The sequence below is a fragment of the Phalacrocorax carbo genome, chromosome 6 (assembly GCF_963921805.1).
Source record: "Phalacrocorax carbo chromosome 6, bPhaCar2.1, whole genome shotgun sequence".
Classification (NCBI taxonomy): Eukaryota; Metazoa; Chordata; class Aves; order Suliformes; family Phalacrocoracidae; genus Phalacrocorax; species Phalacrocorax carbo.
Window position 1 is genome coordinate 56,460,798 of NC_087518.1, and position 26,522 is coordinate 56,487,319.

Genomic DNA, 26,522 nt, shown 5'->3' on the forward strand with positions numbered 1-26,522 from the left:
ACGGCGGCACTGGAGGCACTGGCGGGGGTTGGCGCGGGCGTTCGGTTGCTGAGCAGCGCAGGCGGGCGGGGGAGGGGGAGGGGGAGGGGGAGGGGCGGTCCGGTGGCCGCCGCGGGGCGGTCGGTGACGGTGGGCGGGGGGGGGGGGCCGGGCCGGGCGGTCCGCGGGGCGATGTGAGAGCGGCGGCGGGCCCTGCCGCGCTCCCTTCGCCTCCCCGCGCTCGCGCCGTCCCTGAGGCTCCGGCGGCGGCGGCGGCGGCGGCGGCGGCTCCGGCTCCCGCCGGCCTCCGCGGCCGGGCCCCGCGTTATGTCGTGATCCCGGTCGGGCGGCGCTGCTGCTGCTGCTCATGGGGCTGCTCAGGATTATGCTGCCGCCCAAGTTGCAGCTGCTGGCGGTGCTGGTTTTCGGGGTGGCCGTCCTTTTCCTGGAGAATCAGATCCAGAAGCTGGAGGAGTCCCGCGGCAAGCTGGGTGAGGGGCGGCGGGGCGCGGCCGGGGGGGCTCGGCCCGGGGGGCTGAGGGGCACCGGGGGGGCGCGGGGACGGGCGGACGGACGCACGGCCAAACACCGCCGGCTGCTTTTCCCCTGTGGCTCCGTGTATTTACACACCCGAAATTGTAACGGACCTGATCAATAGGGTCTGGGGACTCTGCAGAAGGGGCTGTCAGCAGCAGAGGCGGCGGCCTTGGCCTCTGAGTTCATCTGTGTGTGTGTTTTGCGAGATCATGAGAGCTGGGGGAGAGCGGTGTTGGAAAGATAAATATTTCTGTAGCGTGTCTAAATGGGTTTTCTTAAAAGAGCAGCGGTGTTCAAAGCCATTAGGAGCAGTGGCTGGCCTGCCTGTGCCTTCCCACCTGGGGAGGGAGAAGAGAAGCAGTCACGGTGCCCAAAGTGAGTCTAGTCCAGCTGCTGCAACGGATTATCATCTTCTTCACGTTTAATTTCTACTTCAGACGTTTTGCTAATGCTTGGCATTGTAAGGGAGAGCACAGTGTCAGAAAAATAATCCAAAGACATTGTTCTTAATGACAGATGTGACAAATGGGTAATTTGTTTTACTCTCATTGAACATAAGATGTTATTTTCTGCAGTTTACTGAGCGTATTAGTGATCTCCTAGACTGTCACCGGGCTGTAGTTAAACAGAATAATGATGAACTTGAGAACTCTTGTGTAAGATTTCTTTTGATTTCCTACCTTAAAAAGACCTTTTTAGACTAATATCTGGCTGGTAGGTAATGTCTTACTACTTTGTCTGTAGTACATAAGGCTGCAGAACTTGCATAGATTTTACATTACTTAATTAAGTGTCTTAGGGATGGGAAAAAATACCATTCTCAGCCTAGTTTGTGGTGCCTCGGAGCTGTAAAGACAGAACACTGAGACTTCTGGTGTGTACAAGTTCAGGGGCTCCTTTACAAATATTGTTGACTTGTTTTCTCGTATTATTTGACTGTACGAAGGTATGTAGTGTATGAACACTTCAAGTTTGTAAGAAGGAAAGCACACATGTCGCACACCTACTGGTGGTAAAACTAGAGGTGGACTTTGAGTGATATGGGAACCTTAACAGTCAGGTTCTAACAGAGCCAGAGTCAGCTTAACTTAATGTTGAGCTGTATGAATGCCATTGGGATTTTACTTCCCAGCATTTCTTTTCCTCTTTGCTCTCTCTGAACTGGATATTAGACATTAGGATCCTGGAAATGGCAGTGGTTGACTGCTTGAGTTACGGGATGCTCTTACTCTGCATGTTTTTCAGCTGAAAGTTCATACCGATTATAATTAAGGCATAATTTTTGCAGGGTTTCAATAACTGTAAACAAAATCTTGAAGAAAATGAATGAAATTGGAAGATAATTCAAGCAGATGTTAACATAGTGCTCAAGGTTCAGTGGAATTTTGTATCCATCTGTTTTGAACTGGTTGGTGCCCGTGGCATCGGTGCCTCTGTTGCTTACGGTGTACGTTACTTTAGGAAAATCTACCTCCTGGCATGGAAAGATTAACATAATGCATGTGAGAATAAAGAATTTTGCTGGTAAAACTTCCTCTTCCTCCTTAATATATATGCAATGGGCGTGATTAAGTTACATATTTAGAGGATTAAAATACACAGCTCATACTGCTTTGGGATAAGAATGTAATTACTATGTTCTGCTGATTTTATTTCTTAGGGAGAAGAGAAAACTATTATAAAGTTTATTAAAAGTATGATGGAAAGATTTGCTTTGTGAGCAATTTACTAGTGTTTCTCAAACCTGTCTGAGGGGAAAAAGGGCTTTCTGCAGCAGCTTTGAACTAGGGTTCTGTTTTTTTTTAATGTGAGTACGCTTCGTTAAAATGCTTCTGGCTGTCTGAGTGTCTCCCTTTTTACATGTGTGCCTATGTATTTTGTGTATGTATGTATTTTAAGACTAACAAATGTTGATATTTCATTATGGAAATTTTCTTTTTACGATCACAGTAGGGGGTATTTCTCCTGAGCTGTAATATGGAGAACGGTTTTCTCTGAATCTAAGTCATTAGTTGGCCTAACGGACTTGAATTCCAACCTTCCTCCCTGTCCCCCAAGAGAACGAGGCGTGTGTGTGCAAAGAGGCATCTGACACTGTGATTTTATGATAACGACAAAGCAGTTCTTTAGGTCTTTCATTTGGGTTTCCGTGGGCGCTTTATGTTAGAAGTCACATTGCATACTGTCGGGGTACTGGCTTTTGAACTATGCTATGTGTTTGCGTTGATATATTGTATGATAAACTGGCACCTTGGAAAGTAATTTTAAGAAATAGGCGCTGACTAGGAAAAATGAATGACTCCAAACTTGATAGCAAATAAAATAATTCTGCAGTCTTATCAGCAGTCCTAATAATATTCAGCCATACTTTCTCATAGAAAGGGTTTTATCCAGTTTTTTCACATATGAGCAAATCCCGATTCTGTACCGAACAGTTGGGGGAGAGGGGTTAATTTCAATTTTACGTCTTAAATATAATGAAATTGGATCATGTTTCTGGGCAAAAAAAAAGTATGGGAACCTCTTTATTCCTGTAAGACTTTATCTAGGCAAAACTCAGTCACCCTGGCAAACTTTTCTATTTTTAAGTTGAGAAATACAGGAGATAGACGCAAATGACCGTCACAAATGCTGCTGCTGCTCTTTTTTCCTCTCTGATGACATTATTGTGATCCTAGTAGAATTTTAAAAGGTATTTGTAAGCCTGTGGATTTCTCCATCATGTGAAACATAATAAAATAATTTAAAAAATAAAGAAAATCAAAATATGCATTGTAACTTCTCTGCAGCTGTTGGACCACTTAAGCTCTTTGCAAATAGTCCGTAGTGGTGAGATCATGAGCAGAGCCCAGTCAGAATCCAGGTTCAAGTACTTGTTTGGTGAGGTTTGTACATATAGCTATTAATCTTTCATATTATTTTCAAGTTTACATGTAAGGGCAGCTAAATTGGCATTCTCTCCAGACTAGGCTGTCCCTAGTTGCTGGTGAGAACTTTAGTGTTTTTATTTAAGCCTGGTGTAGGCACTTGCCCATTAGCTCTAGGAATGCACAGCCCTAATAGAGAATATTGCATAGGAAAAGCAAATGTTGAGGTTTGCGCTGTCATTCCTGGAGCAGAACTAATGTCTGACCATCCCCTTTGGTTTTTGCAAGCCTGGTGGGTGCAGCTCTGCCTCTGGTTTAAGCTGACCTAGCATTAAACACATCCTGTGCCGTCTCTTGCGTTGCCATTAGTGTTTGTGGCAAGTTGGATCAAAAAACTGATCCAGCTGAAAGTAATCCGTCCATCTTTTCTCTTCCTTCCCCTAAATTTTATAATGTGTTGGTGAGGAGAAGGAAGAGAAATTGGCATGTGTTCTAGTTCTTCTGTTAATTATATTCCACAACAGCAAGTACTAGAAGCGCTCCAAGGTTGGGCAGAGGGGTGGGGGAAGACAGTGCCTCATTCAGGGAAGAGGCTGTAGGGATTGATCAGGGAAGGTGAGGATGGTATGTGGAGAAGGTTACTCTTCGGTGGGGTGGAAGTGAAGCAATGCCGCTACTTTCTAGCTGTTCAGTGATACTTAGAACTGGATTTTGAAAATAGTCCATGTCTGAGTAACATAATATACCATAACAGGGAGAGCAAAGATTGAACAACTTTATTACTGTTTCAGGTTATTGCTTCAGATCATGTTGAAGCACTGTCTAGCTGTACTGTGGGAGTATGTCTTCTGCTAAACGATGAACAAACTTATGGTGCAAATTTGTTAATTCAGCACCTTGAATTCAGCATACAGAAGTCTGTCATTTGAAAGCAATTCTTAATATTTTACTTTTTAATTTTTTTGTTTGAAAATACATTAATAATTTGAAAGGCTAAGGCTCTTTTCCTAAGCCCAGGGAAGAAAATTTAATTGATAATTAATCGATTACCAGATTATTTTTTCTTTAAGGTAGTTTTGTAGCACCTGTGACCCTTGCTGCGGTAGTATCCTTCTGAGCACTGTGCAAGTACCTAGCAAACCATTTTTCTTTTGAACTTAAATGATTTAACTTCCCAATGATTAAATCTTCTGCCTTCTAGAAATATAAGAGTTTCTGCTTTTTTTGGATGTTGAAATAATAGGCATCTTATGAGGAGATCACCAGGTAAGGTACTGCATCTTTATAGAATCTCCTTTGGAAAAGGTCCAGTTTGGGCCAGCACATATCTACATATGTTGCTTTTTAATGCATAAATTTAAGTTGAAGAGCACAAAAATTTACCGTACCATCCTTAAGGGAAATCCCTGAAAGGAGTCACCATTACAATCCTGTTCTGTCAGCAGGATAGGAGAGGCTTGTTGGACAGCCAAAGGAATGCAAGTGCCATGCTTCTCTTTGAATTAATGCAGTATTACAGGTTTGGTGATGGTAGCTATGAGGTAAGGAGTTAGCTCAAGGCTGAGAACCTCATTTAAACTGAGAACCAGTTTAAATGAGTTCTAGGTCCTGTTCTTCCATATCATTGTTTTTCTACATAGGAAGGGAGATCGGCTTACTTCAATAATGAAATACCTGGCAGGTTTCGGTAAAGTGCTTGGTACTGTAACAGGGAAAGTGGTAGTACTACTGGAAATCAGAAAAAGCTACTTTTAATGCCTTTATTTACTCTGTTTAAAAGCAACTAAACCAATGACATTATGGCACAATGCCATGATAGTACTGCCTTTGTTTTTCTTGTCTATTTTCTGCCTCTGAGCATGGTAAAAGTAACTGAAATTTTCATGTCTGCAGTGTGCCTATGCAGTTGAATGACTGGAAGTTGCTGTGTCTTTTTTTTAGTTCTCACTGGAGGCTATTATCAAAGGAACTGGTTTAAAACACAGCAAAACCCTAACAAAACCAGAGACCCCCAAATACTCCGCTAAATTAAAACTGACTGGTTGTGCATTTTATATATGTATACATGTATATGTACATACGTAAACACATAGAAAGTATGTATATATACTGGGAAAAAAAAAAGCCCGAAACAGTCCTTGCTAAACCACTTCAACTTTGGAGTTAGCGTAACAGGTTAAACCATTTCTTTCTAGTTTATCATGCACATCTGAAGAGAAATAAATCATAGGAATTTTTTTTTTCTTCCTTATTTCAGAAAGCTGACATATTTGCAGCTGGATTCTTCTTTTGCACAGCTTTGTATTGCCCCTGGCTGTTGAATTTAGGGACATTTGAACAGTTTGTGAGCAAGTCACTTCCATGTCTGCTGACTGGCAACCATGAGTCACTCCCTGTTAGACTTATTCTGGCCGGACTTGTCTTCTAATAATGAATGTCTTCCCTCAAATTCTTGCTCTCTTTAGGAAATAGTTGGCTTTTGCACATGGAATCCTCCATGTATTATCACTTAATTGGGTCAAAAGACAGCCTTTTTGTGTAATTGCGTGCAATCTGTAGTTTTTGTCACTTACCTGAGGTGTATTTAAACCTTGTCAAGCAGTATTAAAATAGTGGTAAGTGCTTTGCTTGAAATATGGTGCTATTTATCTGTTTATATATCTGAAATACTAGCCTAGCAAGGATAATGAAGGTGCCATGCTGTAGAAAAATAGCTGAACTGTTACATGTATTTGCATTATTTTTTCAACCAGAAATAAAAGATAAAAAACTGAGTGAAAGGAGTCCAGTGTTGAGAGAGGCACCTGAAATTTAGCCACCTGGCTGCAGCCTTTCATAAATATGTGCAGACTCTTATCTGCAATCTGTCCTACTCCATATCTAGATGGGGGTGAGCAGTATCTTATTCAAACCCTTAATTTCATGTGACGCTCAAGACCATCAGTTCTGTTGGATTTGTCTGCTCCCCTAAAAACTTGTGGCCCCATGAAGTTGTTGTGGTCAAAACCCAGCATCTTGAGAAGGGCAGTGGTCAGAGATGTCTTCAGGTGCTTGGGAGGGAAAAGCCAACCTCTTTCCTTCATGGAATTGGGTCAGTTGGTTCTTTATTCACCCCCCAACTCCTCTCCACTTGACCTTTTAAATTTTGGAGAACTAAGTCCCTCCATTTGGGGTTCCGATCAGTAATTGCCTGTGTTGAAATTACCGCTAGTGCTGGCTATAGTTGGTATGCCAGGCACTTCACTAAAGGTATGAATTCTCAATTCATGTGGAAGCATTCCTGTTGCACATGTGTGTACGTTTTTGTGTCAGGAATATGCTGACTATCAGGACATCAGTGTTATTGCAGGACGTGCCCTTGAGTGTCGGGGTCTGGCTTCATATTGAGTGTCTGTATGGTCCCAAGTAATTAATTCATTGCTGTAGTTTAACGGTTTACAGCTATAAATTAAGAGCATGTTTTTACCATGGAGGTATTTTTTGCAAACGTGTGTGCAGGAAGCCCAACTACATCCGCATGTCTTTTTTTATTGTCTCTAGTATTCAGTGTATTATTGTTGTCCTTACTTTGCAATATCCTTGTGTCATCATGGTTCCAATAACAGTACCACTATAATAATTATTATTCAACCTTTCTGGTAGTGATAAAATTCATCACGAGTAGCTAGGAGACTAGGGCAGTGAGAGAATTAATAAGATAATTAAATTACAAAAAGTATTTGGAAAGAAGCTATCTATCACTTTGGCCCAGTCTTTGTCTGCCTTCCTTTACGTCCATTCTCTTTCTCTATCCGGTGAGAGTTTAAAGTGACAGCTGACATCCTTTTTTTTATCAACTTGCTGTTTAATTCTGAATACTAATTTGTGTTGAAACATATGTAAAACTTAAGTGCTGTTTTGATAAAACAGCTTTTGATGATTTTGAAGTGTTTATGCAAACCTTGTGCATAATTGCTGTAAAACTGTAAAGAGTGCGGGGATGGGATCTTAGGTTCCTTAAATTAAAATGCATATCTTCCCCATTTACTTCTGTAGTGGTTTTTCTCTCAGAAGATCTTATTTTATTCTGCTATTTAAAAAAAAATACATAGAGGATGGTAAGGCATATATAAATTCATAATGTATATGATAAATATAAATATTATGCATGTATATATTCCTCACCCTCATTGTCTGTCTTTTCCAATGTTGTAGTGTAGGACTGATCTTTCTTGGACAGCAGATTGAAAGGCAGTAGCATTTCATTTCGCTTTGAAGAAGGTGCAAAAAGGCTGTTGAGAACATGAAGGAACTTGGCGATATGAGAGCAATTGAACTGAGATTATGCCTGTTCCTCTCACTTTCTGCAAAGTGGAGAGGGAAATCCAGCTAATACAATTATTTTTTTTCTCCTGAATATTTTGCCTGTGTATCTTTCCATTTTCAGTTCTGCTATTATCATCTTTTCTGGATATATTGTTGTTGAACATATTCGGAAAGATTGCATAAATAGCACATCTGTTTTGTTTGAAATATTTACATTTCTTTACATTGATTCTGTGGGGAGCTTTGGAGGAGGTTTTGCAGAAGTATAAGTCTCTCTTTGAGAAACATGTCATGTGCAGTGGGCTTGAATATACAAAACATCAACCAGCAATTGATTTTATTATATCGGAGTTGATTTTGTTCATTCATTCAGAGCGAAGGATTTCTGTAACTCTGAGAAGGATTTACAAATTTAGAGTAAAAGGGAATGAAGTCAAAAAGTAGGATGTGAAAATGACAGAACCTTATTCCGACACATTAAACAGACCAAAAATTCTCTCCAGAGCAGAACAAAGCAGTCCAAGATTTTGACTCCTTTAGCATTTGAATGACAGATGTAAATTGAAGAGAAAATAACTTTTTGGAAGATCTACTTTCAAATTTTTGATTGCTTAAAAAAATGGGGATTAAATTTTACAAAAGCTGAGCCCAGCCATGTCCTCCCATTGTCTGTGGTAAAAGCAATATCTTGCAGGGTTTTGTTCCCATCCTGAAGACAAAAATACTACGCCTTGTCTGTTGACCAAAGCACTCTTGAGCACAAGTGTATGATCATTTTCTGAAGTTGTGGTTTTGTCCCCAACACACAAAATATTTTGTATGAGGATCCAGGCTTTCGAAAACAAAGTCATAATACCAGATTTTTTGTATCCTGGTATTGAATGAAGTGTTTCATAGGTGGAATCCTATTTCAGCTGCACTCCCACTAACAACTTCGGAGCCAAGATTTTTCAGCATCTCATTTGTCAGTAAACCTTCAGAAGTGTGTGCTCTTAAAAGTGAGAAATTTACATACTATTCTTGATACGTTATCCTGTGAACTGTGCTGAGATGACCATAGCACTGAAATGCTTTCTCTTAATCAGGTTAGCACCTTTGGGAATATTGAATGTCTTATCATTTGCCCCTCTTATTTTTTATGTATTTTTAAAAACAAGATAAACAAAAGAAGCTTACAAAACCTGCCTGGTTATCTGAGAGTAATTTAGTCTGTTTTAATAGGTTTTGAGGTAAATTAACTATTTTCCGTTAACTTTGGTGATGCTGCCAATGAGGCAAGCTTTTGAAGATAAGTACCTAACAAATAGTTTGCTGTCTCATGATGAAGTGATTAGATCTTGCTGTCCAATTTGATGACTTCAAAGTATGTAAAGTGGGACTGGATTGAGTATGTTTTTGAACTCCATTTCACTTACATAGCATTTCAAGATCAGATGTGCATTTGCTTTTTGGAGAATGTCCTTGTCTACAAAATGGGCTTTTGGAATATGATAATTTAGTAGGAATTGGAATGTTTTATATTTTTACTCTCTTCCTACTTTTATTAAAACAAATTTTATTTTTAGATACTTCTGGGCTTCCCTCCCTTTGCTTTCTAAATTATTAATCCTAACGTGCTACTTGTGCAGCTGCTGTTGGTTTGAGCGAAGACAAAACTTGCAGTAGCGCAGGTAATTCAGAACCTGTTTAAGGTTTAAAGTAATCTTCAACAGGAGTGAACTTCATGGTTTTATTTGATTAAGCTGTAAATAAAAAAAACAACCAACCAACAACAAACAAACCCAAACAAACAAAGAAAAACCCAAACCCAAACCAACAAAAATTTGTGGCATACTGCTTGATTTATACTTCTTAATTAGGGTTTATAGTCTGTGTGTTTAATGTGTACCAGTAGTCTAGGTGTTTTCTCCTATGAGAAGTACCAGAATGCATTACTTTTTAGTAGGCTAGTAATATTTATTCTAGTTCTTGACGTGCCTCACAAACATGCTTTCTGAGCCAAAAGCAAAGGCTGAATGACCAGAAATACCTGTCTGAACTTATATTTAAACATAGTAGTGTTCATAACCTATCATGTGTGGTGCAAACTTAAATTTTATCTTTGAAACTAGCCGGTGGCCAAAGCAGTTAGGGTTACATGAAAACTTTTCCACAGAATTCAGTTGGAGCAATTTTTATTCCAAAGTTTTGAATTTTGAGGAGAGATTTTGGAGTGGTTAATGATGTAAAATTGCTGTCAGTCATGGAGGTGCACAAGAGGGCTTGAGAATTCACAAGACCCAACAGATGAGCTGTCAAAATTAGCAGTGGGCACATAAAATGTTGTTCCCCTATCAGTGTGCCCAGCACTCTCATGAGAGACTGTCACCCCATTGCTAGCCAGGGTGGTAGCCAGAGCTGTGCCCAGCTCCTCCGCCAGCAGAGATCAGAGCGTGGAGCATGAAGTTAAAGCACTCTTGATTTCAGTTTAGCTTTGGCCTTTGAGCTGCAGAGATGGCATATGTTTGCTTCTGGGCAGGAAAGGACAGCCACCCCTTCATCCAGCCCAGAAAAAAAGGGTAGAAGGTATTTGTCAGGCTTCTTAGTTATTCATGAGGCATGTTAAATGCATTTGGCCTAAAGGCAAATTTATCTTGTACACGTGTGGTCAAGCTTAGAGGGCAATTTTACAGATGAACTTCTGAAGAGGGGAAATGAGGAGTAGAAAGGATGTATATGTGAGGATCAGTGCAAATTTTGCATTTGTGAGCTATCCACAGTCTGTCTGATCCCGACAAAAAGGCAGAAAGTCTTGGGGAATATGCTTATTTTCAGGGCTGGCTTTGCTATAGCTTAGCAGTCTCAAAATGTACTTGCTTCTGATTCCTATTGCTCTGTCATTTACCCTCTACAGTACTATTAAACCCTCCTCTCCTTTCTGATGTGAAAAACCAACATAAAACTGGGGTGGTGGTTTAGCAGAAAGAAACGATAAATCAAATAGGAAAACATTTATATGTATCCTCTTCTGGTTTTCCTGTCTGTGCTTTCCAAACCATACTCTGAAAAACATGGTCTTGCTAACATGTTTGTGGGAGCGTTTTTCTAAACATTTGTGGTCACTGGAGCAACCCAAAGCATTGTTTCTAGTGATTTTTATGTGCCTACTTATGTGTGATTGCAAAGTGCAGATGGCAAGGCAGTCTTAATATGAGAGTTAGGAAAGAGAAATAGATGATAAATTAATCACATATCAAGTTTAAAGAAAAAAACACATGTGAAGGAGGAATGGAGATAATGAAAGAGGATTTTTCTTTTTTTTTTTTCTTCTTGTTCTAAGCTGTAGAAAAAAAGCCCTTAGAAACTGAGTGACCATTTTTATATTTTCCCAGAGCATTAGTGGTGATTATATTTAAGTTTTAAATGTGTGCACTTTTTGACTGGTGGAGGCTTGTGTCAAGGTTGCAGTTTAAGGCACGTATTGTTTTGTGATTACTAATGGGATGTAATAAACTTTAATTTCTTAAACTGGTGCTATAAAACTCACATACAAAATATTTGGTTTGCTGAAGATGATGAGAAAGGGTTATAAATGTTAACTGAGATTGAAATACTAGTTTTCAAGAATGAATGTTGGAAAACAGTAAACTGTTTTTAGACTTGCTTCTTCTCATTGTTATGCCATCTTAAAACAATATGGAAATGAAAATAGCACTTACACCATGGGCTTTTTAAGTATGAAAAAACCTACTAAATGTCTGACAACATGACACTTAACCAACAAAATCTGTCAAGTATTCATATAGCAGCAGGAATGTGAGATACAGTGATAGTTCCTACATCCACCTCTTTTACTTAATCTATATGAAGTACATGCATGTAAATGTAAACATGAGATGGCACTCTAGCGATAACTGGTATGCAAGAGAAACCTATGTGAAAATCCTTTCAGATATCCAGGAATTGATTTGGATACGTTTTCTGACCTTGATGGAATCGTGTATCTACAAACTCTCCACGAATTCTGTTAATCCTTCAGCCTCTGCTGTATCAGGTTCCACAATTAAACAGCAACCTAAATTGGCAAGAATGTTTGGCTTCTCTACAGAAGAGAAGAGAAGGTATATAGCCCTCACAAATACATATGGGCAGAACTACCAGGTTAGTTTAAAGCTTTACGAACTGATAAGGGTTAACTAAGTACAGACATAAAACTGTAAAAAGGGATTGTTCTTTTTCATTTGTTCAAAACCTTTGTTACAAGAAATTTGAGGAGCTAAAAAATGATATTTAAGGATCGGAAATGCATTGATTTCAAACTTGCCTAAACTTGTCTTATGTTATTGCAGTAGCACCCCTCATAATTTTCCTGTGGTATTTAATATATGGCATTTTGTGGTGAGAAGATTTTAAGCAACTGCATGCTGTACAAGATGGAGTATGGGAACGTTGTGTATGCTAATGGGTTGTTATGTGTCCTCGCCTTGTCCCAGGGAGACCCTCATACAGGTTTTGAGAGTTTGGTTTGGTGTCAGAGCAAAGAATCCTTGTTTTAGGCAGTTTGTAGACAGAAAAAACTTAAATGATTTGAGGATAATTATTTTCTTAAGTGTATCGCTGCTTCCTGTTTGATCTAAATGCAAGGTCAAAGTTAGCCAAAAATATCCCAATGAAAAGTATGGCACTTAAATTATTACCAAATGCAAAGTTTTTAGGAGGTGTACCATTCGAGAGCTGTTAGCATATGTCAAAGAGCATATGAATTAGCTGAATACTGAATTAGAAAGTATTCTTGGATAATAGCGGCTGTTTTTCTCTAACCATTTCTTTAGAAAACAAGTAACAGTTGGCACTGTTGCAAACTATGACTGAGCTTACTGCAATAATTACACATTTTACTGTTATTATTTTATTGTACTCTGCTGCCTGTCAGCAGTACTGATTTTATACATGTAAAAATTAGTTATGCTTTGATTCCTTTTTTTTTTTTTTTTTTTTTTTAGAATAAGAGATAGTCTGATACATAGCAAACTTCCTAAATTTCACTTTAGTACTTATTAATCATTCTGGGACTATAACTTCCAGTAGGCATCACAGAATGCTTGTTAAATGAAGCAATTGTGTTTCCAAAACAGAACCAGACACAATTTTGTGTAGGGTAGCAGTTAAAGAATTAATTAGATGCTTACTGTTCTAAATTTGATTTTTTGGGGTGTTTGCTTGTTGGTTTTTTTTTTTTTAACTACAGGTTGATTTCAGATGAATTTAGAGTGCTTTGGATTTTTTTTTATAAAGGGATTGCTTTGACCAGAAAATTTTGGTGTAACTTGTACTCGAGAATTTTATGTGGTAGACTCCAATTAAATATTCTGGTGGCAGGCTTGTGGCTAGTATTTTTTATTTTATAATAGTTGGAATAAAAGTATGCAGTGACACTGTCTTCCATGATCAGTTGCTAAAGAGCTAAACTTTGTTTTGGTGTAGAAGTGACTATTAGGTTTGGTGGTGGTGTTTTTTTTTGTGGGGGCATGTGGTTTCTTTAAGGTGAACGTCCAAGAACGTTTACTAATGGCAACTGTTGGACTGGCATTTTCTAATGAAAATTTGAGATCTCTTGGCTTGAGTGGTCTAGCAACCACTGGATCAACAAAGTACATGTGGCTTTCCTTGTTTGTGTGCTTTGTGGAAATTGTCCCTTTTATGCTCTGTGAGCCTTGGCTGCGATGTTAGAATGAAGAACATTTTTTTTATTGAGCTTTTTGCCATTTTACAGGTTAATTTGTGAACCACTGACTGAACAGAACAACTTTTACAGACTATAAAATGCAGCCTTGTAACATGGAGTAACAATCAAATAAAATGGAGTCTGGTGGAGGAAGTAATTTTCCCACATCTTTTAAAGAGTCCGTATGTGAAGCAGGGCAAAGGCTGGGGCTGTAGGGTCTTGTGGTGATTCATAGCCATACAAGAGATGACAGGGTGGGGAAGGTTAGTACTAATGGTGTGGGCCACTTACGGCCGTCAAGCTTAGAAACGTTCAGTAGCCCTTCTGCCTCTGCCCCTCAATCTGTGGAGTCCCAAGGATGCAGCTGATGTGTTTATATGAGGGGGAAAAATAAATGAAAGATCTTCATATTTAGATGGAAAGCAATTTTTGAAATATCCATAGGGACCACCCTAATACCGACATACAGAAACAGTCTGTTTGATCCATGTCCTCCACGGGTAATTATTGCAGGTATGTGACATTCTAAACTTGTGTATGTACAAAAAGCCACTGTTTGTATTTATACTTGAGTTTAAACTTGGGATTTCATCATACAAACCTGAGAGATATTGCAATGGATAGAAAACTGTATGGGTATCCTTGTGTTGCCTGACAGAGAACTGCTTAGTCTCCCTTACCCTGTTTAAAGCTACGTGAGTTAGGTTTAAATGAGCCAGTACATTTCCTCAGGTAACTTCAGCCTCTCTTGAAGGCTTTGGCTCCTCTAAGCATGTTTCTGCCCAGGTATTTGTTCCACAGCTCACTTGCATGTTTCTGAAGTGCTGCATTTATGGTGCAGTTTTAAGCATCAGTCTGTTTGTGATGTGCATTGCCCTGAAGTTACTATAAAATAGGGGTTTACGGGTCGTCTCTTCTTTCTATGCCATTTGTTTCATTGTGCATCACACAGAACATGGAGCAATTTCTTCCCTTGGAGTCCTGCACCCGTCTGAGCGCTGAGAGAATCTTTATGGCTAGGGTTAAAAGATTTCCTGAAATATTTTTAGTAATTAGTCCATGTGGATTGTTAATTATTTAAATAACTATGTTCAGTAGGCATTGAAATAAAACCTTTATAGAGTTAGTTATGTTTTACATTAATTGGAATTAAGCTCATTAAACTAACGTTTCAGAGGAGAAAGCGTATGTTTACAAGACTGATGACTGTTTCAGGGACAGTATGTAATTTCTCCATGGTACCTCATAATAAAATCATGCTATTAAAGACTTTCCTATGTTTAAGGTGCATATGGACAAATGTGTCATAATTATTATTCTACTCCTTAAATAAGCAGTAGTCTGTTGGCCTTGGGAGCTCACTGGCTATTTCAAGAATTTAACCTGCTTTGACTCTTCCATGGTTTCTTCCTGTGAGCAGCTTGAATACCACTTACTCAGCAGTAAGTTAAATAAAATCAGCTAAGGAGAGCAGCGTACTCTAAATGATGCTGGTAACAGAAAAGACATGTAAAATTGCTTGTAAGATAATAACATTTCATAGCATTCTGGAAAACAACCTCTCATGTATTGATTATTTTTTTCTTATTTTGTTATCCCCCCCTATCTGCAAAGATGAAATGTAGTCTTTCAAGGAGTCTTACTCCTTCCTTGAAGACTTGGTATATTGATCTGAAACCACAGAGCTGAAATTGGTCATACTTTAACAGTGTTCCTTCTCTAATGACAATATATGACCCTACTGTTTAAGTGGAAAACTTGCTGCAGTATTTCTGTTACTGGAATTTGTGGAACAGTCAGTGAGGGACTTCTCTAAAAATCCCTTATGAGATACTGCAAACGGAATACTTCGCTGACATCTGTGTGAATGGATAGCAGACCCCTGCAGGCGAGATTCCTTCGTCGTGCTTCATGGAAGCATACCACCAACTTGCTCTAGAATAGAGTAATGGGAGCAGAGAGATGTTGAGTAACCCCATATTCATAAAGATTTTTGTGTTTTCTTTTTGGCCAACTAATTAACACACTTCTTGTTAGTCCAACTTTAGGTTTCTCAATTAGTGATAGATACAAGAAAACTTACCATCTCCCTCAGAACAAGGGACAAGACAATTTCTCCTTCTCTCCTACTCCCTTTGCCAGATGATGAATTTAAAAGCTGCTGCATAGTAGTTATTCCCCATGATAACAATGTTAGCTGTTGTTGCAAAGCCTTGCTGTAACTCTAAATATGTGGTACATTTAAAAAAAGTGTAGGACTTAATTAGTGAGTGTTTCTCTGAAAAAAAGGGGGGGAAAATTTCATAAGAAAACATACACAGAGGCTTGTGAGTTTTTATGAAGTCTGGTTCTGGAAACAAAGGAAGTACAGAAGGTCAGAATAACAGTGTAGAATTTTTGGTGCTTTCCAGCCTCATGTCTTGTTTTACCTCCACCACTGTCATAACCCTGTTGCTTCAGAACATGGCAATGTGCGTGTAATCTCGCAGAGGAACTGAAGATGAGTTACATAAGTTTGAGAGTAACAAATATCATCTTAAGCTAATTTAGCCTGGCCATTCAAGCTTATGGCACTGTATACGCAATAACAGAATTACCGTATTTTTAGACCTAACAATCTGCAGGGTGAGGGCAGGCAACTGAAGGTTGTCAAGAGTCTGTGCAAGGTTGGCTTTAGGGAAGAATAGGAACTCAGTAGGTCTAAGTAACGTAAACCAAGCCTGTTAAGTTTACAGTCTCTGAACAGATTTTTCTATTTTGGAAACCACACAAATATAACTTTAACATTAAAACAACAAATAATTTAACTGTAGACATGTCTGCCAGAATCATGTTTTTAAATCCTACTGTAGTGAAACTTATGCCAGGAAAATGGGCCTCAAGTGAAACAAACAAACAAACAATCAAAAAACCATTATAAAACACACAGTTTGAAGTTTTGAAAACTTTAAATGTCCAAAATGTTTGTTCTTATCCAATGCACAGGAAAACCAGTTGGTTAATAATGTCACAAATGGTTGAGAACAAAATGAATTCAGGATGATGCACTCTGGTGTGATATAAACCCTTGCAGAAAGTGGTGTTATCAAGAGAACATTAGACACTAAGCAGATGTATTGTTGCACAGAAATTATAAAGGCATGTTAGGCACAGATTTACTGAAATGAGATAGGAGCTGGACAGTGAATTTGATATTCCTCTCCTTCTCTGTCGCCATTGTGCTGATCTCATGTTCGTTACATGAGAAATTTTTGTTGTATGGTTTCACAGCACTTTCACTACTTTGCATATTAAATAGTATAAGTTTTTGAAGCTAAAGTTTTAACAGTAAAAAACCCCAGTTGTCCTGCCAGTCTTTAATAAAGCCACATGGTAGAGTTGGTTTAAATCTGGGGGTTTTGGAGTCTTGTGAGGAGTAGACAGTTGTTAATAGTAAAATTGATTAATCTGGAGTGTCCTTCTGCAATTAGATTTCTTAAGTTTCTAATTTAGTCACGGTGCATACAGTAGTACCCAGGGAATGCTTGTGCATGTTATTTAAGTGTATATGCATATGTATCTTTGAACTTAAATTCGGAAGAAGTCTGTTTAAAAAAGTAAAAAAGAAAAAAGCTCTATTGCTCGGAAACTACTTCAATGTATTTTGGAACAGTGGAGTTTAAGTCATTGAGTGTTGGGGCCTGTGTGGGCTTTTAAAAAATAACCACATGGTGTGACCCCTGCAGGTATCTCCTTTACATCTGACTCCTGCTCCTTCTAATGCTTTAGAGAGAGGGCTGAATGGTAGCTGAATGAGATTTGTAACGTTTTTTAAAAGCCTTTCAGTCCTGTTAATTAGATGAAAAAAAATCTGAATCTTTTGAGGATTGTGATTAGAATTGTTACTTGTATTTTTTACTGAGCATTAACTCATGGTTTGAACTTGTGATATGAACTTTTCTGTTTGTTTTAGAGATTGTTGTGCGTTGTGGGATGACAGTTTGATGATAATGAGCTATTCAGGGGAAGAATCTCTCAATACCCAGTACCTGGTAATGGCAGGTGAAACTAAAATTAGTCATATCTAAATGTATTTGGAGAAAAAGAATCTCAAATTTACATATGTTAGGTTCTGAATTGGCTGTCCTCACTGAGGAAGGAGATGTTGGACTTACAGAAGTTAGCTCTATGAAAACATCAGATCAATTCTCAACAGTGGTCAAAAATGCATGTAGCATGCTGGAAGACATTTTTAAAAATGAAGAACCACATGAGACCTTTTTTTTTTTTTCCATTGGATACAGCAGTTCTGCTGTGTTGTCCTTTCTTGCCCTTTATCTCCAGAAAGGTTATAGCAAGAGTTGGAAAAGATATGACTGGTGAGGGTAATCAGAGGAACAAAGCATCTCCCATATAGGGAGTAGTTAAGTCGACCAAGGCTCATCAGACTTGGGAAAACATGTTAGGAGATGAAAGGTAGGAGCCTGTAAAATCATGAGTGCTATGGAAAAAGTGAGCAAGGAATGCTCTTTATACAAGTGTACAAAATGATCAAAAATAAACTATTTGTTGATAGCTTCAAAAATACTGGAACTGGTGAACTGTAGAACACACTGCCACAGCATATAATGATTACTGAAATGTTTAGACAAACTGGGGGTGGAAAAATTCATTACTAAGTTGCAAGTAGGTGGACAGTGGTAAATACATCAGGAAGATACGACCATGTGCTTGACCTGTTTTTATGTCTTCTCCAGACATCTGTTGGCCTTTGTCAGAAACAGGATGTTGGAGCTTTGGTCTGAAACAGTAAATCCCATTAGGCAATGTATGAACCAGGCCACTTCCCTTAAATATCACGTGTCCCTTAATGCATCCTATTCCTCCTTTCTGTGCAAGGACTTGCCTGGCAGTTCTTCAGCATTGCATAGATTCATAGCTTTTGCCTCTTCAAAAGGCAATTGAAGACTTAAGACTGACCTTTTGGTTGTCATTAGTCACTTGAAATTTCAAGTGGTACCTACCAAAAGTTTTGCTAATCCATTTCTTCCAGGAGGGGATCCAGTCGTGCTTTGAAAATATAATCAAGAAATGGAGCATTTCCTTTGTGACCTTTGAAGCCCTTTCATCACTTTGAAACGTTTCAAAATAAAGCCTCAGTTTCTTGAAACCTGAACATGGTTGGTCTCATGTTACAGCTACTGGATCTTGTTATTATGCTCTGTGTACTCCCCTCCCCACCACCCTGTGGTATTTTTCCATGAAAGTACTTATCTCCTGTAATCATCTCACTTCTCAATCTTTCTGAAAAACTAAACACATTGAATTCCCTAAGCCTCTCATTGTAAGGTAGCTTTCTGATCCTTGAATCATTTTTATGGCACTTCTGCACCCTCTCTAGTTTTCTACCATCCACTTTAAAGTGTGGACAAAAATACTATGCAGTGTTTCAGTAACAGCCTCTTCCCCGCCATGCACTCCATCGTTTGTCCTCCGTTCTGCCCTCCTGACCCGCCTGGGGATGCCGTTTGTGTGCGTGCTTGATTGGCAGCATTATGCAGCTGCAGATAGGGCTGAGGTGCCCGGTTGTGTTAACCAGATGCCATGCTCCGACGTGTCTCAATTTTTAGTGAAAGCAAATAGTAGATAAAAGTCTGATAACAGCAATATTATATGAAATTGAAAGCAGAGAATTTATCATATTATCTCCAAACTAAAAATGCCAACAAATACTAAGTTTCAATTTATTTGCTAGGTAGTAGTGACTTAGTTTGTAAATCTAAATACAGAGCTTTTGTGGTATAGAGAGGAAAGTATAGCTAATGCTTCCCCAGACTCCTTCGAAGAGTTGATACTTGCAGTATTTCCTGATTTATTTTACTGATAGGAAAATCTATCATCTACCATCTATCAAATCCTGTGAATATATGTAAAGTGGAGTTTCTGGTACCAGACCAAAACCGCTATAGTTGAGCTTACATGGAGCCATCTTTGTGCAACTGTGCTGCATTTATTTTTTGAGCTGGTTTCAGGTTTGTCCACATGATACACAGGGATTCAGTAGGATTTCTTTATAGAAAACAAATCAGGGGGGGAAAAAACCCAACCCAAACTCAGATCTTAATTTTAAAGGTCTAAGTAGCATCTGGGGAGTGTTTAAATATGTGTGAGTTTAATAGTTTTTTGAAACACTGCATAGATTTTCAGTGTTAGAACAGGATGAAACATGATAGAACACATTTAAGGGTGAGTGATGGATTGCATTCTGAGTGTGTTGGTGGAATAAATAACAACTCTTAAGATACATGTTTTTTTATTGCTTGTAATAATACAGTGAAAGATAAAGCAGCTCACTTACACTTTTACATCTCAGGTATTTTTTTGTTTGTACTTCTGGAGGAAAACTGTTTCCCCAGTTTTCCTTCAGAAAGTAGTTAGGCTTTTTGGATTTCATAATTGACAAATGCTACTTCTGCTGTCTGACTACCTTAAATATTTGAAATTTCATTTCTTCTGCTTGAGAGGAGAACATCAGTTACTTTCCTGCCTGAGTATTCTGATTTCTGTTTGTGATGTGCTTAAGCTGGAGATGAAGTGGTTTGAAGCTTGTGTTTCTCTTCTGTAGCTGATACTGTCACACATTAGAGGTTGGAAACCCTTGTGGTAGTAGCTCTACTTTGAGAATGTCATTCATTGTAGCAGCTGCTTTACAATGCGTTTATATTCAAATAGGAGAAAGTGATCTATTTTGAATTTTAAGAGTTGTTCCCATGGCAAAGTAACTTGCTGTCTTGTCGTTTTCTTCACCGTTGATTGATCCATTTGCTTACTTATCCCCAGGAGTGGGGAGGAAAAAATCTAGAGTGAGAAAGCCCTCATTTAAGGAGTATGCTGAATGCTTCCTAATAGCATTTGAGTTCAAAAGACCAGGGTCCTCTGGGTCTGGTTTATTTATACAGTTTTAATTAGCACTGAACTTCATTAATGAAAATGTGCAAAATAAAACAAGGGCATCTCTTTAAAGTTCAAAGATATACATTGTGAGAGTGGTATTTCTGTTTAATCTAGGAAGCTGTGAGTTAGCTGCAGTACAGTGTTCAGGTCAACTGTTACAAAGGACCTTACCCATACTAACCATTAGTATTCACCTGGTTCTCAATTATGCTAAATTAATTATTGTTTCTTCAGATGTAAACTTTTAGTATCATTAGTCAGGTACCTATGTTCCTGACTTCTGAAGTGAAGAGTTTGAATGTAGCTGAGAAAATGATTACCAGCTTGTTATAAAGTGATCTCTGTTTTATGAGGAAATATTTTTGGAGTGCTCTTTGCTCGGACTGAGGTTGAGACTCTGTATTGAGCACCCAGACTGAGAGAAGAGTTGGTGCTCTTTGTCTCCCTGGATGCCTATTCATTTTTTTTTTTTTTTGATGATGAAGGAATAGAGCAGCTATAATGGTTCTGTTCATTTTTTTTCTAAAGCTGAAAATATGGAACCACAGGAGATCATGGGTGTAATGCCAAGTGTGTGAGCAGTTGCACTATTTTATTTATTTAATTGCTTTTTTAAAAGCTAATCACTATTTTGCTGTCTGTGGTGGTTTTTTGTTGGTTTTGTTTGGTTTGGGTTTTTTGCTTTGTTTGTTTGGGGGGTGTGTGTTTGTTTGTTTTCCTGGAATCAAGACCATAGCTCAGTCTTGTATGTCACTGGATATCGGGGGTATTTTTTAGGAGAGCATGTGTATACGATGTTATAGCATCAGCGTGTCATCAGGCCAAGACTGTATTTACTGTGCCTCTTAAGGTGCTGTGAAGTGCCATGCTGGTCCCAGTTTGGAAGGAGACAGACAAACCGATCGTGATATTGGAGAGCTTGTTTTCTGCCCAGCAGTACCCCTTGCGTGATAGTATTGGAACCTCTCAGACGTTAAGGCAGGGTAATGCACAACAAGCTGTTCACTGTGTTAAGAAGCAAGCTTAAGCCCATCTCATGGCTTTATCAGAAAAACTGAGACTTAATTTTTCAAGTGCAGTCTTGCCACAAATGAAACTTTGGGAGAGAGGAAAAAATACGGGACTGACGATCAAGTATGCTTGTAGTAGCTTAAATTCGTGATTATTCTGGATTGCAAGCATGTTTCTCCACATTAGGAAGTGCATTGCGTACATTTACTTCGACGTTGAAATCATTCAGTTTCCCTTACTTCCCTTGGTTTTAAAGAGGAGGAATATGTAGAGAGCTTAAATGCATGCAACATATGGCTGAAATATCACGTATACCAAAGATCTAAAAATCAAAGTTGCTGTTTCCATGACGACTGTAGCTGAGCCAAAGACTCCTTTTCATAGAGACAGCAGCCATGCACAGCTAAAGTTCAGAGTCTGGGAACCTGATTCCTAGGATGCTTTAGGGTCCACATATAGATCTCCAAGGAGGTGCTATTTATGTTTGTATCCACTTGTAACTTAGAGTGTCACTTGTTCCCAGCTACTGCCTACAAAACACTCTGATGGAGTAGAGTGTTTTTATGGTATCTAATTGATATGTCTGACATGTTGCAGATGGGAATAGCAAACTAAGAAGTCATACCACCTTGGCAAAGGGGATTTTTAAAATGGAAAACCGGAGGATTTCTATCTTATAGAAATATAATAATCTATATAATCTATAGTTTAATTTTTCTTCTCTCTGATGCTAATTGTTCATGTCTTCACAAAATAGGAAAAACGAGTCTTGGCTACAGTCAGTCAAGATAGTGAAACAAATGAACCAATATCCTAAGCATGGCCAGTTCTCTGTAACCGTAGGGTTGCATCGGCGTATTTATTGTGCTTAACTCTGGTTTAATTTGGATTTTAGATTGATACTGGAACCAAAATTTTATGAGGTTAGTTATTACTTACCCTTTTTTTGAGTGTCCAGACTTAGAGATAAATCAAGGATGGATTAACCAAATCTGTCTGCAAGTCATTTTCTTTTATCCAGGCTACCCAGCAGAGAAGCTTTATTTTACTCAACTGAAGCAAATATTTCAAGTCATTTTTTTGGGCTAGTCACCAATTTAATCTTAACATCTTTAGTATAAAATTATGAAATGGGCGATCTGGTCATTTTAATTTTGGTGAACAAAAGCCCTATTACTTAAAAAGGGAGGAAATAATAATATACTGCTATTTTTTTCCCAATTAAGGAGTAACACTTTAATTCATGAAAACTCTTAAAAAGTTAATTGAACTTCAGTAACCCCATTACTGTAACTGGTTGGCAGTACTTTGATTTGAAGAGTTCTAACCTTTCCTACTGGGACAGCCTGTGTAATAATAGAATTGTTCCTTTTTTTCTGCTCTGGCTCCTCTAGACTAACGTATCTCAGCTCAGTAATACAGTTTGATCATAATATTTCTGGAATAGTTATTCAAGAAAATTAAATCCCCTGGTGATATGAATTAGCCTTTCCAAATGCACTGTTACAAATCCACGTGAGAACTGAGCTGGTGGTGTCAGTGTTAGCACAGTAGATGGTAGCTAAGTGTTTAGATATCTGGTGCCCCTCCCTCATAAAAGAGCTCTGATTCATATTCCCAGATGGATTCTGCTCTCTTGGATTAAGCCATTCTCTGCTCCATGGGCCTGACCTTCCCATCTGCCACAGCTAGTGCTCCTTGGCAGAGATGGTTGGAAGGGGCTTTGTACCAGCTCACAGACCCATTTATACGGATATCCCTCAAGGTTTGATATGAACTCTAGGCCAGATCAGAAGCAGAGTCTCTTGGCTGAAGGAACAGCATAGTACATGCGCAGTGGGCTTTGGATTGGGTGCTCAGATACATTCGGGCAATTTTATCACTAACTACCTATTTGAGGGGGTTGGGGGTGAGGGTAGAGAAAGGCTTTACAGTCAGGCATGGGCATGCGAAGAGTCTGACTAGATTGACTGGTCAGAAATTTCCAAATACAATATGACTTAACGAACAAAGTTCTATTAATAAATAAGAAAAGCATTAAAAATATTAGCAAATGCCTAGCAACAGATTCTTTCCTGTATTCTTCAATTTGGAAGAGGTTTGTGGACAGTGCCACTTACCCCATTCTCCTTAGGTCAGTGCTTCGCGTTACCAGTGAGGGCACCCTCTTGATTTAATATGTTATAGATGAAGATTGCAATAGGAGTTTTAAGTTCACTTTATAAGTGACATTGATTTTTGGGAACATATTTAGAAATGGAGCTGTATTTCCTGACAAATAGTTTTACGGTTAAATTTTTTTTGTTATTACATGAATAACTGAATATGCTTTAACTTCTGTCATTGAAGTCTTGGCTCATGCATCAGGTTTTGAAATCGAATTTGTAGATGGCATTTTCGGAAAAAGTGCCACCCAAATGAAGCGTTTTTCTTCTGGTTCTTTAAGCACTACAGATGTATCACAGACTGAACATGGATGTCACTGAACCAAAATTCTTAAATACTTTCAGAACCAGTACCCTGGAAAATACGGCCTTTCACTTCAATTTTTCTTTACCTGCAAGCTCAGGTGATATTCCTCAATTTCTATAAAGTGCATGAGACCGCATCACAGCAAAGTTGCAGGTTTTCTGAGCAACGTAGTGTTTTAGAGTGTGCAAGCTCTGTCATCTCTCATGATTCTGTGGATATTTGTATAGAAAAGCATAATTTTTTTTTCTCTGCTTTGTTGTCATTTAATGGCAGAAAATCGTTACGTTTTGTGAGATTTCAAAATGGCCTTTTCTTGACTGGTTTCCCAGGCTCCATTTTGTAGATCAAAAGTCTTTTGAGAATAGCTAATGTTCTTTTGTTTAAGCAAAATATATATCATTGATAAAGTTCCTTTGAAAGTAATCTTTAAATATAGAATTCAAGTGTCTCTGTTAAAATGGTTAAACATAGGATTTGTCTCGTGCTAATCAATCCTACCCAGTCTAATTCAAAAGCGAGGAGGGTTGATGAGAGAGAAGTAATTACCATTGACAAGAATGTTAGCATTATATTTGAGTACTGGAAGCACAGATGAGCTTGAGTTACTGTATTAGGCAAAAACTTCTATCCCTGAAGTTCTGTACATGTAGCATTTTCCTTTTTCTGAGGTCTTTCTTAAGAAACCACTACTCTGGCATATTAGATTTTCCCCCCTGAGAAAATTTTTCTTCATGTATCCCATGCCCTTTTATACCATTAAGGCTTCCACATCCTCCTATTAGTTTTGTTTTGTTTTTTAATTATGGAGGTACAACTGTTTAACAACTCCAGTGTTCTATTACAGTTGCTTTCAGGCATTTCCTAAAGAGTGACTTTTGCCTGGGGGAGAATGTAGATGAGAGACCTTGCACGTCCTCATTCCGGGTGTTACTAAGCACATGAGGAATCGTTTTACAATTCAGAATCCATATCTTTCTAATTAACGTTAGTGAAGTCTGGCCAAAATATTTAAAATCAAGCTATATTTTTGCTTATTAGGGGTTTTAAAAGTGCATAATGTCTGGATTCCAAACTTGTCTTCTACATTATAAGATAACCAGAATACAAAAGCTTTCTTTTCCATAGTTCTAAATTGTAATGCAAATATATTTGTTGGTTAGTTAATTAGTTGCGACTTAAAATTTTATTTAGAAATGATATTTACACAGCAAGTAGCTGCTGTTGCCATAGTTCTGCTGGCCGGCACATGGTACAGTGGGATCACGGTGCTTGGTAGTTTGCTGCTAGGAACAGAATTTTCGTTATGATGCAGGACTTTATATTTACACGAGTTCTTTCAATAAAGTCCATCAAGCTTCGGTCCTGAGCAGAAATCTGGTGATAATGTGATTCATTACTTTTAAAGCAAGTCAAGTTTAGGTGAATCATTGAAAAATAGATTACTAAAACACAGACTTACATAGTAAATGCTACATGTTGATGCAAGTTGGTAGAAAAAAAAATAAATTGATATAAACTTTGGCTTTCTGCTAAATAGAATTCTTTCTACAGATGCAGGTTGACTGCTTCGTTATTATCTGGTTTAATTGGTATAAGCTTGCCAGGTTTATTCTGGAATTTAGAAGTCTGCATGGGACAGATACCTTGAAATAACTTAGAATACTTATATGATCTAATGCTCATTTTAAATAGCAATTTGATCTTGGCAAGATTAGCCTGGGGCTTCCTCTAGCTGAGGTTGAATAATGAAATATTTAATGCAGTGACAAGTTGTGAGGTTTCTAATAACGGTCTGGGTCGATCAAGATGAACTTTCTGCTTTGTGAGTTGTTTTTTAATGGTGATCACCATCTAAATAATGCACTAACTTGACTGTGCCCTAAGCCTGTCTGAGCTTATATCCTGGGGGAGGACATTGCCTAGGAAGTAGGAGCTTCATTCAAAGACTCAAACTACTAGTTAAACCACTGTAACTAATTGCTCTATGTGTTACATTAGGATCATGTAGGAACACGGTGTGCTGTGACTTAGGATCGCCTTTATAAAATACTTGATGCTTCATAGCTCTGGTATTATGTTGTATCAGTTTAAATAAGGATTGTCCAAGGAAGGAACAGGACAAGGGGATGAAGTGAAGATGATCGCAATTCAGCTGAAAAATGTTTAAGCATTTGCTGACTAGTCCAGGAAGTCGTTTTAATTAGTACTGGAAAGACAGACTTGTGAGCAAAGAACAAATATTTATTAATAGTATTTGGAAAGGAGGATAGTGCAAAATAGTTATCCTGAAAACTGTCTGCCAGATTATTTTCCCCTTTCTTTTAAGAGCAGAAATTGAAAACGTGAAGTGTGCTTTTCAGATCTTTGAAAATGACTTTACTATGTTTCATACTACTCTATCGTGTCTGATTTTGTGTTATATATCTCTTTGATTTCTATTTTAGGATTTCACAAATTTGTGCTTTTAGAAGCGACGAGATGAGGAAAACAGGCATTTAAGTGTGCCTGCAGACCAGGCAGGCTTATTAACAAAAACAATTTTTTGTATTTCTTACTATGAAAAAAAGGAAACCAAACCCCAAAACCAAAAAACAACTCATCCTCTCACCTCCACTTTTGTACCTTGTTGTTACATTTTCTGACTTTTAAGTTTACGGCACACTTGTGAATCTCAGCTTTTTAAAATAGGTATCGTACACATAAATTAAAACAAA

At 38.4% G+C, this 26,522-nt stretch overlaps 1 protein-coding gene across 1 annotated transcript in view; it reads left to right on the forward strand.

Moving 5' to 3' along the window:
* The first annotated feature begins 115 nt into the window (after positions 1-115).
* Positions 116-26,522, forward strand: part of HS2ST1 (heparan sulfate 2-O-sulfotransferase 1) — an 82,492-nt gene continuing 56,085 nt past the window's right edge. The window contains exon 1 of the mRNA XM_064455454.1: positions 116-470. Coding sequence (XP_064311524.1) covers positions 347-470 — 124 coding nt within the window. The 5' untranslated portion in view covers positions 116-346. The remainder of the gene's footprint in view (positions 471-26,522) is intronic.